The sequence below is a fragment of the Lycorma delicatula genome, chromosome 9 (assembly GCF_047948215.1).
Source record: "Lycorma delicatula isolate Av1 chromosome 9, ASM4794821v1, whole genome shotgun sequence".
Taxonomy (NCBI): domain Eukaryota; kingdom Metazoa; phylum Arthropoda; class Insecta; order Hemiptera; family Fulgoridae; genus Lycorma; species Lycorma delicatula.
Genome location: NC_134463.1, coordinates 70,469,023 through 70,485,988, shown reverse-complemented (window position 1 = coordinate 70,485,988; position 16,966 = coordinate 70,469,023). Strand labels below are relative to the sequence as shown.

At 29.0% G+C, this 16,966-nt stretch overlaps 1 protein-coding gene across 1 annotated transcript in view; it reads right to left on the bottom strand.

Annotated features, from left to right (window-relative positions):
- Positions 1-15,652, bottom strand: part of LOC142330678 (uncharacterized) — a 53,477-nt gene extending 37,825 nt beyond the window's left edge. The window contains exons 1-7 of the mRNA XM_075376124.1: positions 15,593-15,652; positions 14,582-14,695; positions 13,170-13,259; positions 10,547-10,606; positions 8,449-8,613; positions 6,260-6,357; positions 1,780-1,925 (exon numbers count right to left, since the gene is read on the bottom strand). Of these exons, the coding sequence (XP_075232239.1) occupies positions 1,780-1,925; positions 6,260-6,357; positions 8,449-8,613; positions 10,547-10,606; positions 13,170-13,259; positions 14,582-14,695; positions 15,593-15,652 (733 nt within the window). The remainder of the gene's footprint in view (positions 1-1,779; positions 1,926-6,259; positions 6,358-8,448; positions 8,614-10,546; positions 10,607-13,169; positions 13,260-14,581; positions 14,696-15,592) is intronic.
- Positions 15,653-16,966: the final 1,314 nt, after the last annotated feature.

Sequence of the window (16,966 nt, the reverse complement as noted above, 5' to 3'; positions counted from 1 at the left end):
AATTTTCAAACAGACAGATTTTACCGAAGGCCTTTGCATATCTATAATAGTTACAACTTGGAATACTAAATTCCCTTTGTTTCTTAACAACTCAAATAAAGGAATGACATTATTTGAACAGGATTTTCTATGGTGAAAAACCTGCTTGACATTTCTAAAAAAATAACATGTTATTTTACTCAATTTCTTTGAAGTAATTTTGGCAGTTATTTTGTCACTTTAGTTCGGCAGGCAGATGCATTTATAATTACTCAATTATTTCTTCTTATTCTTCTTAAAAAGTAGAAAAATCACTGTCTGAAGTCGAATCATACAAACTCATTCTGACAAATATTAATAAAATTAAGAAAGCACCTTAAAAATTTCCTCGATGCACATTTAATTAATTCAGAGGACAAACTGCCTATAATGTTTTTAATCTTTTGGCGATTCTAAAACATCATTATACGTCAGGCCACACTCCCTCTAGTCTTATTAGGAAAGATTTATCATGATTTTTTTAGTCATTTATCTTCAGCCTATAAATTGTAAAAAATGACCAGCTGTCATTTTTCCTCCTAAATTGAATTAAAATTCAAGTTATTATTTACTCCTTAATTTAATTCTTTTACTGTATGATAATCTTTAATTTGTGAACATCTTATTCAACATCACCTCACATTTTACATTCAAACTACCATCTTTACTAAATCTGAATTGTAATAATATTCAACATATTCTTTTAAACAGGTTTAAATATTTTTGATAAGTTCTCTTTTTATTCATAAGTTTTTCACTCCAAACTGGCAGCCTCATTCAATTTATCTTTTTGCTTAATTCCAAACTTCTTCACTTTAAAATTTCTTTTCAAATTCCGTTTTATCATTTCCTTTAGCCATAGAACATTTCTAAGGTATTTCTGTACATGTTTATGCACACAGAACATGGTTACTGACTTACAAATTATTAGAAACAACAAAATTGAATTATATTCTATCACTTTTCTTATGGACTGGTTCACTGTTACTTTCAACAATACCGCCATTTACTGTATCTCCAAATCTTGCACTGAAATCCCACACCGCAACAAATCACAACTCTCATTTATCCTGACCTAGTCGTGTAGTCCACTGTGTTAAAATTTTATGAAATTTTCTCTTCATCTTAATTATATACTACCAGGACTGTCTTATAACCTTCTTGTAATTCTATGTATACACTTAAAAGTTTCTTCTATATATTTTATTTTGTCTCTCATTTATCATTTAGTAACTTTCAATTTTATTATTTAATTCCTGGCAATGAAAACTCACTAAGATCTTTAAACATCATTATATATGATAATATTTTGTTAAACATTGAACTTCTTGTTTGTTTCTGGTGTTGCAGCACCATCCATACTGCTGCATTTTATTCCTTTTCACCACTTAATTTTCTTTGTTCCTTAATCTTCTAATATCCCACATTCCTATTTTAAATTAATCTCCTTTCCAAGTTAGGAGACTTAGTTAGGTTTTGTTAGGAGACTATCCACTGCAGATATCACTTTCCTATTCTAATTCCAAGGCAGGTTTGAAATTTGCCAATAATTTGGAGATTTTGTAGAATCCCCCAGAGAAGAGGGGGTAGGGTAGTGTATGAAATAAGACTGGAGGTAGGCAATATTATCTCTAATCCTAGGCAGCATCCTTTACTGGATGTTATCACCCAGAATGCCAAGGTGTTTTAGTAACATTTGATTTCTCTTAAATTATAACTTTCTGAATCTAACTCTCTGAATCTCTTTACATAAAATCATACCATCAATATTATATCCCTCCAGAGTTTGTAAAATCTTGTGAATGATTTCTTGGATTTTATCTTGCGTCATTATAATTTGTTTAATTTCTGGTTTACTGGAAAGATCACCGTGAGCAAGAGTGTCAACAAACGTATTTTCTTTATCACTGTAAATAATTAAATGCAAATATTAACATCTTGAACAAACAATACAACTTAAAATACAATAAAAATACAACTTATATATGTATAAAATAATTCATTAACAAACTGACCACTGTGCTAATAAAATTTAATTCTAAATGAAATTTAAACGACCAAAACACAGTAAATATTAAGATATATGTATATAGAAATGGATCCAGCTTCATCATTAAAGAACATTGCATTTAAAATTTCTACTCAATTATCATCTATGAAAGACTTGAAAATCTCCAGCAATATCCCAATCAATTACATTTACAGGCTGTAGCTACTGGATTACAAAATATCGATCTATTCTACTTTCTTAGCAGATCTCTCAACACTTTAATGCAACAAATCGACTTGCAAATAAAGTTTTTATAAAATTTTTCTTTGGAGATTGAGCTACCTTTTTTCACATCTAATATCTTACCACACATCTGTCAAAAAAGAATGTCAACATGACATTTTCTGTTATGAACAGTACCTGTCTCTCAAAAATGGTTCACTACCCTAGAAATTACTATTTTCTCAGAAAACAGAACATCAGCAATTTTTATTTGAAAAGACTCTTTCACTCTCATATAGGATTTTGTTGCAAAATATTGTTCAAGAATGAAAATCTATTGTTGCAAAGAAAATGTGTATTCTCAAACAATACTAAAATTTACAATTCTTAAAACAGATTTGTATAGAGAGTACATCATATTACAAATTAACAATCTCACATCACAAATCAAATTTCCCTTCATTAGGAAAAGATTACCATACATTAAAAATGGGTAACAGGACCTTTTAATCATAGAGTATATTGCATATAGTTGTTACTTTACTGTGTTTGTGCTTTTACTTTCATTTTCATAACAATAGAAAACTACAGTATAATTTTTTCAAACTTTTTTCAAGATTTAAAAATGTTCAAATTTTAAAATTAATTGTAAAAGAAATGAGTTTTCCTTAATTGTAAAATATTTTTGGGTAATTTTTTTTCTTACGCCAAGACAAGTTTACAGGTGAAACTCATCACCACCTCACACTCTTACATAGTCATATATTATGTGATGTCTACACTCCTTAAGAAATTATTTTTTCTTAAAATAGGGGATTGATGGGTCAGTAAAGAAAAATGTTCTAATTTATTTCAATATGTTTACATGGCTTTTGAAACACAGTGTTCAACTTAAAAGAAGTTCAGTTAGTTGTCTATAAATAATAGTTTATTGGCAAACATGTACATAATAATATACAGAAGGTGTTCAAAATGATGTTTATCACTTCTATGCATTTACCAATATGTTTGACCATGTTCTCCTGGCTACTCTTGTTAGATGTACTCTGTACATCTAACAAGACTTACGCATCTGAGTGACTTACGCAGCTTATATTGAAATATGAGCTGTGTAAGTCACTCTGCAAACACCCAGCCAATAATCGACTTTTACTCAGGTCCGCTGAATCATCCAAGCGTAACAATAGCAGCAGTGATCCATTATCTTAAATATTGTACGTCCCTGATTTTTTTCACTGCAGACAATGTTTTTAAAGTATTCCCATAGAAAAGTCTAGGGATGTCAAATCTGGGCGTCACAAAGGCCAAAGCACAGGACCAGTCCTACCAATCCACCGATTAAGGAATCTTTATTTGAGAGCACGTTGAACACCTAGACTAAAGTGTGGGGGCTTTCTTGTTGAAACATTTCATCAATGTTATTTTCTTTTTAAATTTGGTCAACTTGCAGGAAAACGTACAGTTGTAGCATGTCTAAATAAGCATTCCCCATGATAGTAGACACGTGAAAAAAGAATGGGCTAATCACACGATCAGGCATCACATGTTTATTTTTGGGGAACCTCTGATATACTCAATAATTACATTGTGTTGCTGAGATCCCCAATCCTACAATTATGCCAAAACATTTAAGAAAACAGATGCTGCTATTGCCACAGTTACGCCTGCAATGATCCAGTGAACCTGGGTAGAAGTCTATTATCAGCTCGATGTTTGCAGTGCGACCCACAGAGCTCATATTGAAACATTCTAAGGTATGTAAAAAACTTTTTGAGTTGGTAATTTAAAAAAAAAAAATACTAGTTTGATTATCTCTAGTAGATTTTGAGATACAATTTTTTTTTAATTTCTGCAAACTTTATTGATGAAATAAAGTTTTGTATATGATGAATTCCTTCAGCAAAACTAATTTTTTAGTTTAAGGGGAGTTTTCTTTTAAAATAATGATTTCATTATACTGTAATTTTATGAAAAACGTTTTTATACCTTATATATTGCTACTGTTTTTATTACAATCCTGAATAAAAATTACTAAAATATTACCTTCATCCTCTAAAATCATGGCAAAAGGGTGAACATGCAGAAGGGGTGAAAAGTATGAATATATTTTCAAAAATCATAACTTGATTAGTAAAATCATTACATGAAATTGGTATTGAAGAAAACTGAGTACGAAAACAACATTTCTTTCACATTAAGATTTTAAAATATCTTTTGATCAATAATAAAAATTAGGGATAACAAAGGAAATACTTTTTTTAAACTATTTGAAGCCATAGTATTTACTTTTTCAAAGTCAGAGTCTTAAAAGTAATGAAATTTTGCATATATATTTTTTTAAGTCTTTAATTTAGTTTGAATAGATCAAAGATTCCTGAAAAACATAATTGTTGAAAATTATGATTAAAGAAAAAGGCAAGATGTATGGAAAAATTCTACACCAAATAAATGTGGTCCTCATTTAGGTTCCCCTTTTCCTACTTTTCTTTAGTACTTCTATTTTTAGAATTATATCCTTAATTTTTTTTTCTGTTCAATGTATAAATCTGAATTACTTCAATTTGCTTCAATAATTTATTCCTCCTGGATGATTCTATGCTTATCTGTCCAGAAGAAAAACTCTTCCCATCTCCAAAGAAGAAAAAGTAGTAGATCCAAAATTTCAATCAACAAAATACTGTAGCACTTATGATTCTCTTTGAAACATTTTTTCCCTCATCAAATCTTATATAAATAAAGACAAATGTTTGTTTGTTTGTCCCATATGCATTCCTATACCATTCATTCAATTAAAATGAAACTTTGGCGAGTTGTTGTGCGCACGCCCGCGAAGGTTTCTGAATTAGTTTCAACCCTTCAACCCACTAGGTGGCGTGGTGACAAGATACTTCAAAAACATTTGTATTTACGGTCCAATATTGGTTCATATTCAGAATATGTGTTATTTACATGGAAATAAATATCTCTGCAAAAAATGTACCCGCTAAATAGCTCTGGGGTTGAGATATTTTGAAAAATTGCATTTAATGTCAAATTTGGCTCATTTCAGAATATATATTACTTATATGAAAAGAGATATTTTTGCAAAAAAATGGAAAAAGGGGAAAAGAGAAGGGAAATGGGGAAGATGCAAAAAAGGGAGGATGGGAAGAAGGGAAAAAGGGAAAGGTTAAATTTTATGAAGTTCCATAATGTTCAGTTTTTTAATGTTTTATCAAACTTTCATTTGTGTTCATTTAATCTATATATATACTCAAATCTAGCAATGGAGAAGCATTGCTGGGTCAGCTAGATTGCTATAAATGCAAGACTAATTAGATAGGCTTTTTGTTATCATTCTATTTCAGCCTCTAAAAACACTGTAGAAGACCAACCTCAGTGTTTTTTATATAATGAAGCAGTGCTTTTTAAGATAAAGTTACTTATTGGTGAACTCAGTTCCTCAACAAACTGTTAAAGTTTGAAAATCAAAATTCTTTGGTGAAAAAGAAAACTGTTGCTGTGATAACATTTTTATTTTTACTCAATTTTAAAAAAAAAAAAAAAACTAAATGTAAAAAATAAGATAAATATATAATTTTATCAAGAAAACTATTACGCTGTGATTATGATATTGTTTTTATTTTTACTGAATTTTTAACAAAGAAGAGAAAAAACTAAACGTAAAAAATAAGACAAATGTACAATTTTATCGAGAAGAGTTTGCTCTATGAAAATAGAAATAATTTTTTTCTTCATTTTTGGGAAGACCTTCCTCTAAATAAAAATCTAATAAATAAGAAATTAGAATTAAAAAATTCATCCAGTAAAAAATACATTTTGCAATACTGCCCAGTGACATTACAGTTCAATTAATACACAAAGTAGAAAAAAAACTGTTATAGTTATAAAATAAAAAAAAAACCACCATAAAATTTTAAGATATCACAATCAAGTCCATTTAACATTACGACTCATTACAATTAACATTTAATGCTTACTTTTACTGAGAAAATTTAACATTACTTTTATGTGGTGAAAGTAACTTACCATTCTATAGCATCCAACTTAGAGTCAGGAAAGTTTTTTATAATCACAGATCTTACCTTATTCTGTTCTCTAATCATAAGCTCAATAAGAGAAGCCATCTATTAACAGAAAAAGCTGAATTAATAAAATAGTCCTGCTATGAGTGTAATGCAATACATAACTTCTAGATTCAGTATCTAGTACATGTTTAATCTAATTATGTGTATAATCAAATTGTTACATATATATAAATAGTTTATGTTATTTATGTTTGCTTTCATTGTTGATGTCTGTAATCACTGCTTTTCTATGTTCAGAAAAGTATAATAAATAAATAATTAAATACCAACATAGAATGTGTATGTACAGAAATAGTTGAAAAAGTTAAAATTATATATTCACTATGCCAGATTATTCACAGTTTATCACTAATCCTGTACATATTTTTTTCTTTTTCTTCAATCAATCTCAAAGCATTTTTATGTGTGCACAGTTTTACTATGTAGTATATTCAGATCTGTTCTATTTAAAGTAAGTCTTAATATCAGATTCAGTCATAAGGATCATTATGCCCAATAAAATATTAGCAAAAGTATCTTTTTATTTATACAGAGTGATTCAAAGAAACGGGAAATTTAAAAAATTAAATAATGTCAATGAAAAATTTATTTTAGGAAATGAATTTTATTTCATGTAATTGTACAAATGTTGCCATTTTAGGATACATACATTTTAGTTTATTTTTTAAAGATGACATCTTGCAGGTGACCTCCTCTTCTACATAAACACTCATGAAGTCTCTTCGTTAAAATTGTTCATGGTTTGACGTAACATCTCAACTGGAATTTCCGCAATTGCTTCTCGGATCTTTGCCTTCAGTTCTTCCGTTGTAGCAGGTCTACTGTGGAACACTTTGCTTTTAAGGTGACCCCACAAAAAGTAATAAAAAGCTGAGAGATCAGGCGATCTGGGAGGCCATCTAATGTCACCCTTTCGTGAAATGACATGTTGTCCAAACAATCGGCGTACAGCTGCCATCTATATTCGTGCAGTATGTGACGTTGCTCCGTCTTGTTGAAACCAGGCTGTGTTAAGAATTGGTGGAAATCTCCTTTGTTGTTCCATAACAAAGGTTTCAAGCATGGCTACGTAACGAGCCGACGTCACTGTAATCGCAAGACCGTTGTCATCCTCAAAAAAATAAGAGCCTATAACACCGTAAGATGACATAGCACACTACACGGTCACTTTCTGGCTGTGCAACGGACGCTGTGTAGCTGTGTAGGATTTTCTTGTGCCCAGTATCTGAAATTTCGCTTGTTAACAAATCCACTGAGGTGGAAATGCGCTTCGTCTGACATCCACAGTTTGTGAACAAACTCTTCGTTATCATTTATCTTCTGAAGCATTACACTACAGAATTGTGCTCGCACAACTGCATCGTTTGGTTTCAGTTCCTGGACGATCTGCAACTTGTATGGATGGAATTGCAAATTCTTCACTAACATTCTTTGAACACTTGAACTATGCAATTATAAAGATGCTGAGAGACGACAGATTGACCGATGTGGACTTCGTGTGACAGCATCTTGTAAAGCTTGAACATTCTGTGGTGCACGGATGGTTCGCTCACGGCCTGGAGGTTTCTTTCTCATTGCCGAACCAGTTTCCTCAAAATTAGATATCCATGTTTTAATTGCATGTGCTGATGGAACACGGTCGTGCCGTCCCAGATTAAAATGACGGTGAAATTCTCTACGCTCCCTCCACACTGTCATTGCTTTTGTAAAACGCTTTGATAGCAAATGCACGTTGCGCACCACTCCAAGGATCCATGACAACTAAATTGCAGGTTAGGTTAGAGAGGCTGGCGCCACTTATCAAGTGGTACCAATCGCCCACGGCTATTAACACAACTTTCAAAATTTCCTGTTTTCTTTGATTCACCTGTACATAATGATAATGACAAAAAAGTATACAAGCTAGTAGAAAACATAATCTAGTGTTTATCCTCTAAAAATAATTAACATTCCAATGAAAGGTATTAAATGTTACCATATATATATATATATATATATATTTATAATTAATAAATGTATTAATTATATATATATATATATATATATTTATAATTAATAAATGTATTAAGTGAATTATTAGAATATACATTATGCATTAAAATAAAAAATAAAATATTTATGCAAATCCACCTTATTGTTTTCTTCTTCAAGGGCAGATACTCGTTTTGTTAATGCTACATTATGCAACATCTCTAACACAGGTGTAGCATCTGGCTGTACTCGAAGTTTTTCAATCATTTCATCAGCTGCTGGTAACATTGTGAGGGCTTCAACATGTGTCGTTAGCAATCTAACCTGATTAAGAATGATACAGATTTATAAGATTTTTTAAAAATTTATATCATGATTAATTTTCATACTGAAGAAATGAATGTTAGTTACAAGCAATGAACACCAAATATAATAATCATAAAAATTTTTTTTTTTTACCTCAATAGAGCTAACCTAAGATGGAACGAAACGTGGAACGCAAAGGTGGCGGGAGTTTCATTTCTCCCTTCGAAAACGCAGAGCCTGGACAATGTCCCTTGCTGCTGTATCTATCTATTATTCGGACGTGCTTATGGGTTTATTTTAATGTCGGGTATGATTTTAGTGGTTTCTTTTAGTTTTATGGACGGATTTTGTATAGCGTTCCGTGTCCATTCATGTCCAGCGTTATCACACCCAATTCTGGGTCAGACCGCAGGAGGCTAGGCTTTTAAAACCCGTGCTCCCGACATGATTCCCCTTCTGTCCGTCCACTGAAGTCCTCTCGGTACTAACGCTTTATTGGCTAGCAGAAACACGCCACAAGGGGGCATTGGTTATTTGGAGGGAGCCCTTCTCCGGAATAAGTCGCAATTGCTGATTTAATTGTAAGTTGTGTAGGAAAAGGTTAAGTAGAAGCTCTTCATCCACTTCTTTGTTGGCTGCCCTTCAGGATGCATCTCTGCTGGGCTCTTTCCCGGACTCCCGTCCGGGACGTTGGGTCGCATAGACGGTCTTCTATCTTCTTCATCTTCTTCTTCTTCTCTTTCCGATGACCTCTTCAAACTAACCTAAGAGACTTTAAGAGAACTAAAGTTAACTTAATCGATCATTTAGTGAATTAATATAGTGAAAGTGATCGATAATTAAAACAAGCACTGATGGTCAGGTAGTAGACTCTTAATTTTACATTAAGTACACGATATCAATGAAAATACTAAAACAAATACTCTGGACTGTATAAAAACAGCAATAAAAATTATTATTTTATTAAGAAATATATACCCTGAATAAATAACATTTATTATTTTCTATTTAAAATAATGTTTTTAAGTAATGTTCATCAAAGTTTAGAAATCTCTTGATATGCAGGCTGGGGATGGATTGCTGAACTGATGACTGGATTCTTTCTACTACATCCTGTTGCTGTCACTTTACTATTTGCAGTGCTAACACTTGGAATTATAAGATTCATGATCAACTGAACTGCATCTATATGTTTAAACTTTCTAAATTTTGGTGAGTAATAATAAAAAAAAACCATAGTGAGGCATTCAGATTGTGCTACTTATAAGTGTAGAATAATAAAATTTACACTAAAATGAATTTATGGTGTTTAATAACCTTCTAAAATAAGTTAGAGTTAACAAACTGCGTTCATGCCAACTTTTTAACTACAGTATACAAACCCAAAATCACTGCAAATATTCTATTCTTTATTTTTGTTTAAATTACAAAATATCAATATTTATCATTATGATATTAAATAAAGAAATTTCTAACAAAATTGGAACAATATTTCTTACAATATCGTCAATTTCAGTCAATAACTAAAACGTGGATGAACCTATCAACATGGAGTTTTCACTTAAGTTTTTCCCATTAAAATCTACATTGAAATCATGTAATATGATTGATCATGCCAATTAAAAACATAAAGTTGAATTCAAGATGGCCGACGATAATTCCAAACACAACAGAGTAGTTTCTTTTATACAATATCAACTTATTCTGGACATACTCACAGTCAGTTTTTTATATATAATTAAGCCATTTCCAGACTTTCAGGACACTGTATTGTGCATTACAAAATAGATAAACCACTTCTCTATTTTATTGGTACAGAGATAAGACTTTCACAAATTCACAAAAAATCACAAGAAAAATACAATATCATTAATTTTATAATTTACTTTTGTACTTAAGATTGAATTAAGTAATAAATATAACTATTTGTTATAATACTTTAAAAACAAACCTTATTTTCAAGTCTTTGAAATTCAAACTGTTTCATTTTATCTTTAATCTGTTTTTGTTCCTGTAAATAAATTAAAGAAAAGTTATTAATAAGGAATCTAAACACTATTTTTCATTAAAATGTTTATTGAAATATAATAATATAAAATTTTATTTTCTTATTATCATTTTCAAAAATATTCAAATCAATGATAAATTCAAGATTATTTTTATGGGACATGTATGGTTACATGAATAACTCTTGAAAATACCCTAGGATAAGTTTTCAGCATTAGATTTTATTTTATTTTTTTCTCTTGATTAAGACTTTGGCCATGCTTTATATATTTTAACAAGGATGAAATGGTAAGTAAAACACTCAGACTCAAACATTCACAGTTTCTGTTCATTATGACCTGAGTTTATCAAGAACATTATTAGCATAAAAAAATTTAAATCAGTATTACATTAAAAATTAAACTAAATATTTAATAGAAAAACTGGACTTACAATAAAAAATGGAATTATTAATTCTTGAATACGTAATAATTGTTTCAAAAATCATTCATTAGAAATAACTTAAAGAGATAAATGATAATAAAAGATTTTTTTTTTTTTCAATAGAATGAGTTAAGTAAACAAACTCAATGTATTTAGCATTTTAGGAAACATATTTTTGAATATTTTAGAAAATGCTTCAGTCTTTCTAAATTTTTTTAAAAATCTTATCTACAGAAATGTTTTCTGCGAAGTGACTAAGAATAAAAAATTTAAACAAAAAATAATCCATTTAATTTTTGTTTTCTTTTCTTTTTACTGTATTGATCAATCAGTACAGAATATGAATTTTTTTGCACAACAAATTCTACAAATATTTTCTTATGTAACTAGAAATACTATTTTTTAGACAGGAAGATATTTTCACAAAAATTTAAATCAAATGAATAAATTTATTTTATTTATAAAATATTTCATTTAATTTACCCTTTAATATTCAATTAATATATTTTCCTTTTAATCAGAATTATCTCATTCCAATAGCTAGTAATTTCATGCTTTAACTACCCAAGGAACATAATCACAAATGCACAAATGAGAATTTATTTATTTTTTTAAGTATCAATGTTGTGAAAATTTGATTTATATGCTTTAGTACCATGCCGTAAATTCCCTTTAAAGTGAATGAATCAGTAGTAGAATTTTCTTTAGAAGTTTTTTATCCTTTAGTATTAATGTTAATAATGCACTTAATGTTAATAAAGGTACTTATGCATTAGCCGGCACAATACTATTTTATATAATTTTCTTATTATTATGCATGTTTTATTTATCTAACGCTAGTCATAAAAGAAGTTTAAGTAATTTTAAGTAATGTTTTTAAAAAAAATTAATTTTTTTTTTTTTTTTATAAAAAAAATTGTTTAAATAATTTCATACCATATCATTTTTTGTTTAATCCGGTGATTCATAATACCAGTGAATTTGATTAATTGCTCCCAATTTTGGAGAATAACATATATAATTAACATTAATTAGATGAAGTTAGTGAGTGAAGTGAGCAGAGGGACCACAGTTAGGTATTGCTTCAGAGGACGAAATGAATGTTTGGTAGCGTGTGAAAATGTCATGCCTGACCAGGATTCAAACCTGGAACCTTTCATCCGGAGGTACCATGTTCAAATCCTGGTCAGGCATGGCATTTCCACACACTACAAAACATTCATCTTATTCTCTGTCCTAACAGTGGTCCCAGAGATTAAAAAAAAAAATACTTACGCGCACTTTGCTCGCTAACCTTGACTAATTATCAGTAATGTTTTGATTATTTAGATACTTGCACATTAACAACTAGCATTAGATAAATAAATTCATAATAATAAGAAAATTATGCAAAATAATACGTGTGCCGGCTAATGCACAAGTACCTTATATTTACATTGTGCCTTATTAACATTAATTTTGTAAAATAAATAATATGCATGCTGGTTAATGCCAAAGTACCTAGTTTTCTTTATAATTGCATTATTAGCTAACAATCCAAAATACATTGAAATTTCTTAGTGAATTTTTTCTTCCGAAAAAAGAATTTCTGATAATATGTTTTATTGAGCTTGAGAAAGGACCTGCATCAAATATCTTCCAAAGAATATTTCTGCATAAATTAGAGGATGAATAGATTTTTCACTTATTTTACATTCTATAACAAATCTAATTACTTTAATTTATGAGGTGGTTGTAAAGAACATATATGTTTATGAAGATGAAGAAATAATATCCTTGCTTAATTTTTAGATAATAATATAAGAAGTATATTTTTGATCCAGCATTGCTCCCATTTCTATTTGATAGAATCAATACCTTTCTGATGACAGACAGAGAAGCTAACACTCTGTCATGGAGTGTCAGGTGAAATTAAACACATTCAACTCTGTTATTATATGTGTACTCTTTCTGAAGTAAAATAAAATGCACTTTTTAAGTTACCAAATCAACATTTTCAGAAACACTTTTTAACACAATAAACTTACTTAAATGTAAAATGCAAAAGACATTTTCTTTTAAAGATATCTATAAATAGAAATGAAGAAATTATCAATAAACTCAAAAATATTTGAAAAAGGTTTTTGTTAAAAAATTTAACTTACATTTTTAAATGCGTCTTCATTCTCTGTTGGTTCTACAATACTGTAATTCAAAAACTTAGTCATATTTGGTTTTGCTTCTTCTTTCATTTTCTGTATAAAAAAATTACAAACCCATAAAAAAAATAATTTTAAATTACACTTTCACTAGATTACTGTTGTAATCTAGTCTCTGTTAGAAAATTTACAGGATTAGGTTTCAAACTAGTGAAGACAATCACTGCCATATTATAGATAGGAAGAAAATGTTTTAGTGGTCATTGCTGTTAAAGTGTATAATTTATGTGGAGTCATTAGCTTGTGTAGTAAAGTCAAAGATTGCCAGATGTATATGAAGAAAAGCTTATAGAATTTCAATGATATGTTTAAAAGTCAATTTCAAACTACCACCAATAACGAACGCCTGTGTACTTTGATATGCCACAAAATTCAACGATAAATTTGATTGTTGAAAGAAGTGTTTCTATTTGAATTGATAGCTTTGAAAAACAAAGAAGTACAGTTATGCTATACAGATATGAACAGTTATGTTCCATTTTAGCAATGAAACAAGATTTCCACCTTTTACTATTTTCAAGTAAAAGGCTTTGCTCAAAGAAAATTTCCTAATGAGATAATGATACAGTCTCTGATGAGAGAATAATTACTAATATCCACATCTAATACAAATTTGGCCTTGGCTTTGGCCATATTATATTTGTTTGTGATAGCTAATGTATCGCCCAAGATGAATTTCCATAAATCCTCATGTTCAAGATAAGAATGAATAGTGAACCTCCAATCACTAATCTGTCATGCACTTGTCATGCAATCTGTCAAGTTCTCGATCAGTGGCAAGCTACTTGCAGTTGTCACTGTTTAAACAAAACAACTGAACCCTCATACAGTTGGGGCACAAAAACAAATTTCACTGCAAAACTTTTTCACGTATTTGTAGACATCAGGCAAAGTAAAAAATGGAGGCCTAATTGCAGAACCTCTATAAAGTGAAAAATGTACACAATAACACTGTTCAATTCAACTAAAACAATATTAAACACTTGTGTGAAGCCCCATAAATCTGATGAGAGGGATAATTGCAATAAATAAACTAAAAGTAACTATCTGCGCATTGCTGCTTTAAATGCGTACACAAAAAAAATTAACCCGAAAATATATGATATAAAGTTGTGACTAAAAATGGTGATACATAAACAAATTTGCAATAATTACATTTTTAACAAATGTTACAAACATCAATTAACATCTTAACTAATTAATTTGTAATTAATGGGTAAAATTAAAATAAATTAATTTAAAATTAAATAGCAATTTGTAACATAAACTACAGATTAACAGCGATTAACAGATTGTTAAACAACTAAGCAATGTTATCGATTGATGTTGCTACCAACATATTAATCATAATAAGTTACCTTAATTCGTTTTGCATCCTGGCCTTCAAATTCTACTTTAAGTTGAGAGATACCAAATTTTGTAAGAATAATATGAAATACTGCTTGCAATAACTCAATGCTTATTGCATTGACCTAAATATCAAAAAACATAATTAATCAAAATCACTTAAAAATTTATCACAGAATAAAAATGATTTTTTCAGTTGCAATTTTTATATATGAGGGTTTCATATTTAAAAATAAAATGATTAGAAAGCATTCTTTGATCACTTTCACTGGTCATAGATTATCAACAATGAAGAGAACAGATATTTATCTGTTAAAAATTAATAACAAAAAGATGTCAAAAATGAGCTGTCCTTATAATTACAAAATTTTTAATTTAACTCTTCCCAACCTCCCCTGAGAAAAATTGAAATTTAAACTTTTTGTTAAAAACACAACAAAGTTTTATAATAGAATGTTTTTAAACATATTTACTCCAAAATTCAGTTACCTTTATAGTCATCTTCAGTGGCTCAAAATACATTCAAAAATGAAATTCTGGTTTAGCCTACAATATCTCCTAAGACTGCACTACAAATCATATCTTCTCAAAGTCGAGTCACCAGACATAAAGTCTTGCTAATAAACAAGTCACTGCCATTTTACTTTGAAGTTTATCAAAATGATTAAGGTTGTTTTGCTATTTTACGATGTGAAAAGATTTCTCCTTGCATAGTTTACTCAATTATTTTTTTCTACTATCTAGTTAATTTTTTCCATGTTACTAATTTGTATTCTTTATAATCAATAATGCATTTAATAAATTTTATAAATGTCACTTATTCACTTCATTTTGAATGGGTAATTTAATAAACCCAAAAACGTTTTTATGAAAGGAAAGAAATCAAAGAAAACAATATACTGAATAGTAAGTAATAAAGTGATATTGATTCTTTCTATAATGTCTACTTCACAGTACATCAAATACGAGTAAACTTACATTAAAAAAAATTTAGTTAATTTCATTTCAGAAACAAAACTTACATCTGGTACACCAATAGCTAGATCTACAAGTTCACAAACATTTAGAACAGCAGAAGCCATCTTCCACAAAAGTAAAATCTATTTAAAAAAAATTTATTTCAAAATAAAACTTCTTATGTCACCTGGGTAAGAGTTTTAGGTTAAAAATACATATACAAAGGTGTCAGGAAATTGTTATGAAATCATATGACTATACATATAAATACTATAAGTTAATAATTTTAATATTTTTCAAAATTACACATGCTTTGTCAGTAAAATATTATTAGAATTTAATAAATAGTTAAATAAAACAATGTTTAAAAAAATACACTTCAAACAGTTCTTAAAATTTTTACTTTTTGAAACTTATGCCAAATTAAGGGTAATTAACTTTTGTTTTTCATCTTATTTTAATTACTAAAAGGTAAAATTTAAAAAAAAATTATTCTTTAGTGCATTTTTTTGGTAATTTCTATTTTATTAAGTTTACTTAAACATTTTTTTATTTTATTCTTATTCTTAAAATGAATATACAAAAAAAATACTAAGTATTAAAAAAGCCATTCAAAGAGATACAGAAAAATTACAAACTATCAAGCGTGAGCTAAGACAGTCTGGAATGAAGGAATATGCATTACTTTTTTACTGTAAATTTTCCAATCGATTTTCTTGAATTTTAACATATTACTAAGAGAATAAACAATAACATCATAATATAAGTATATAATTTGCTGTAAGATTCAATAATATGCAATGCTAACCAGAAAAGACTGAAAAATAAAGACTATCTAGCCATTTTCAAAACAAGTTAAATTACTTTCTGAACAATTTTGTTCTGTGTTTACGGATGTTATGTAATTTATAAAATATCTTATTGTTAAGAATAAAACAATTTTTAAGAGCTAAGTCAATACTGTAAGCTACCTTGTGTAATAATTTTATTGCAATTGGTAAAAGAGTTTCCTTTTTAATGGCAATTAATCATCATAATCAAGCTATTTGACAGAAGGCTTTGAAAATAGTCTGAAGGCTTCATTTCAAAAGTATATTGAACGTTTTTCATTTGCAACACATTACATACTTTTCAAAAGTAATGAAAAATGATGGTTTAACTCCATTGAATGCAGAAAAAAATTACCAAAAAGATGTAACGTTTTGAATATGGCTGCATAGTCTTTATCTTACAAAGCTTCAAACTAAAGTATTAATGAATTTGTTAAGTAACATAGCAGTGTATAATTATTATTTTTACTTTCATTCTATTATTAATGGCTAATATAGTGAAGTATATATAATTTTTGTGTCAACAGTAGATTAATTGTTCCTGTTCCATTAAAGATTGGTCGTTCAATAATTTTTCTGCCAACAAATGTTTTGAATAAAAATTTGAAG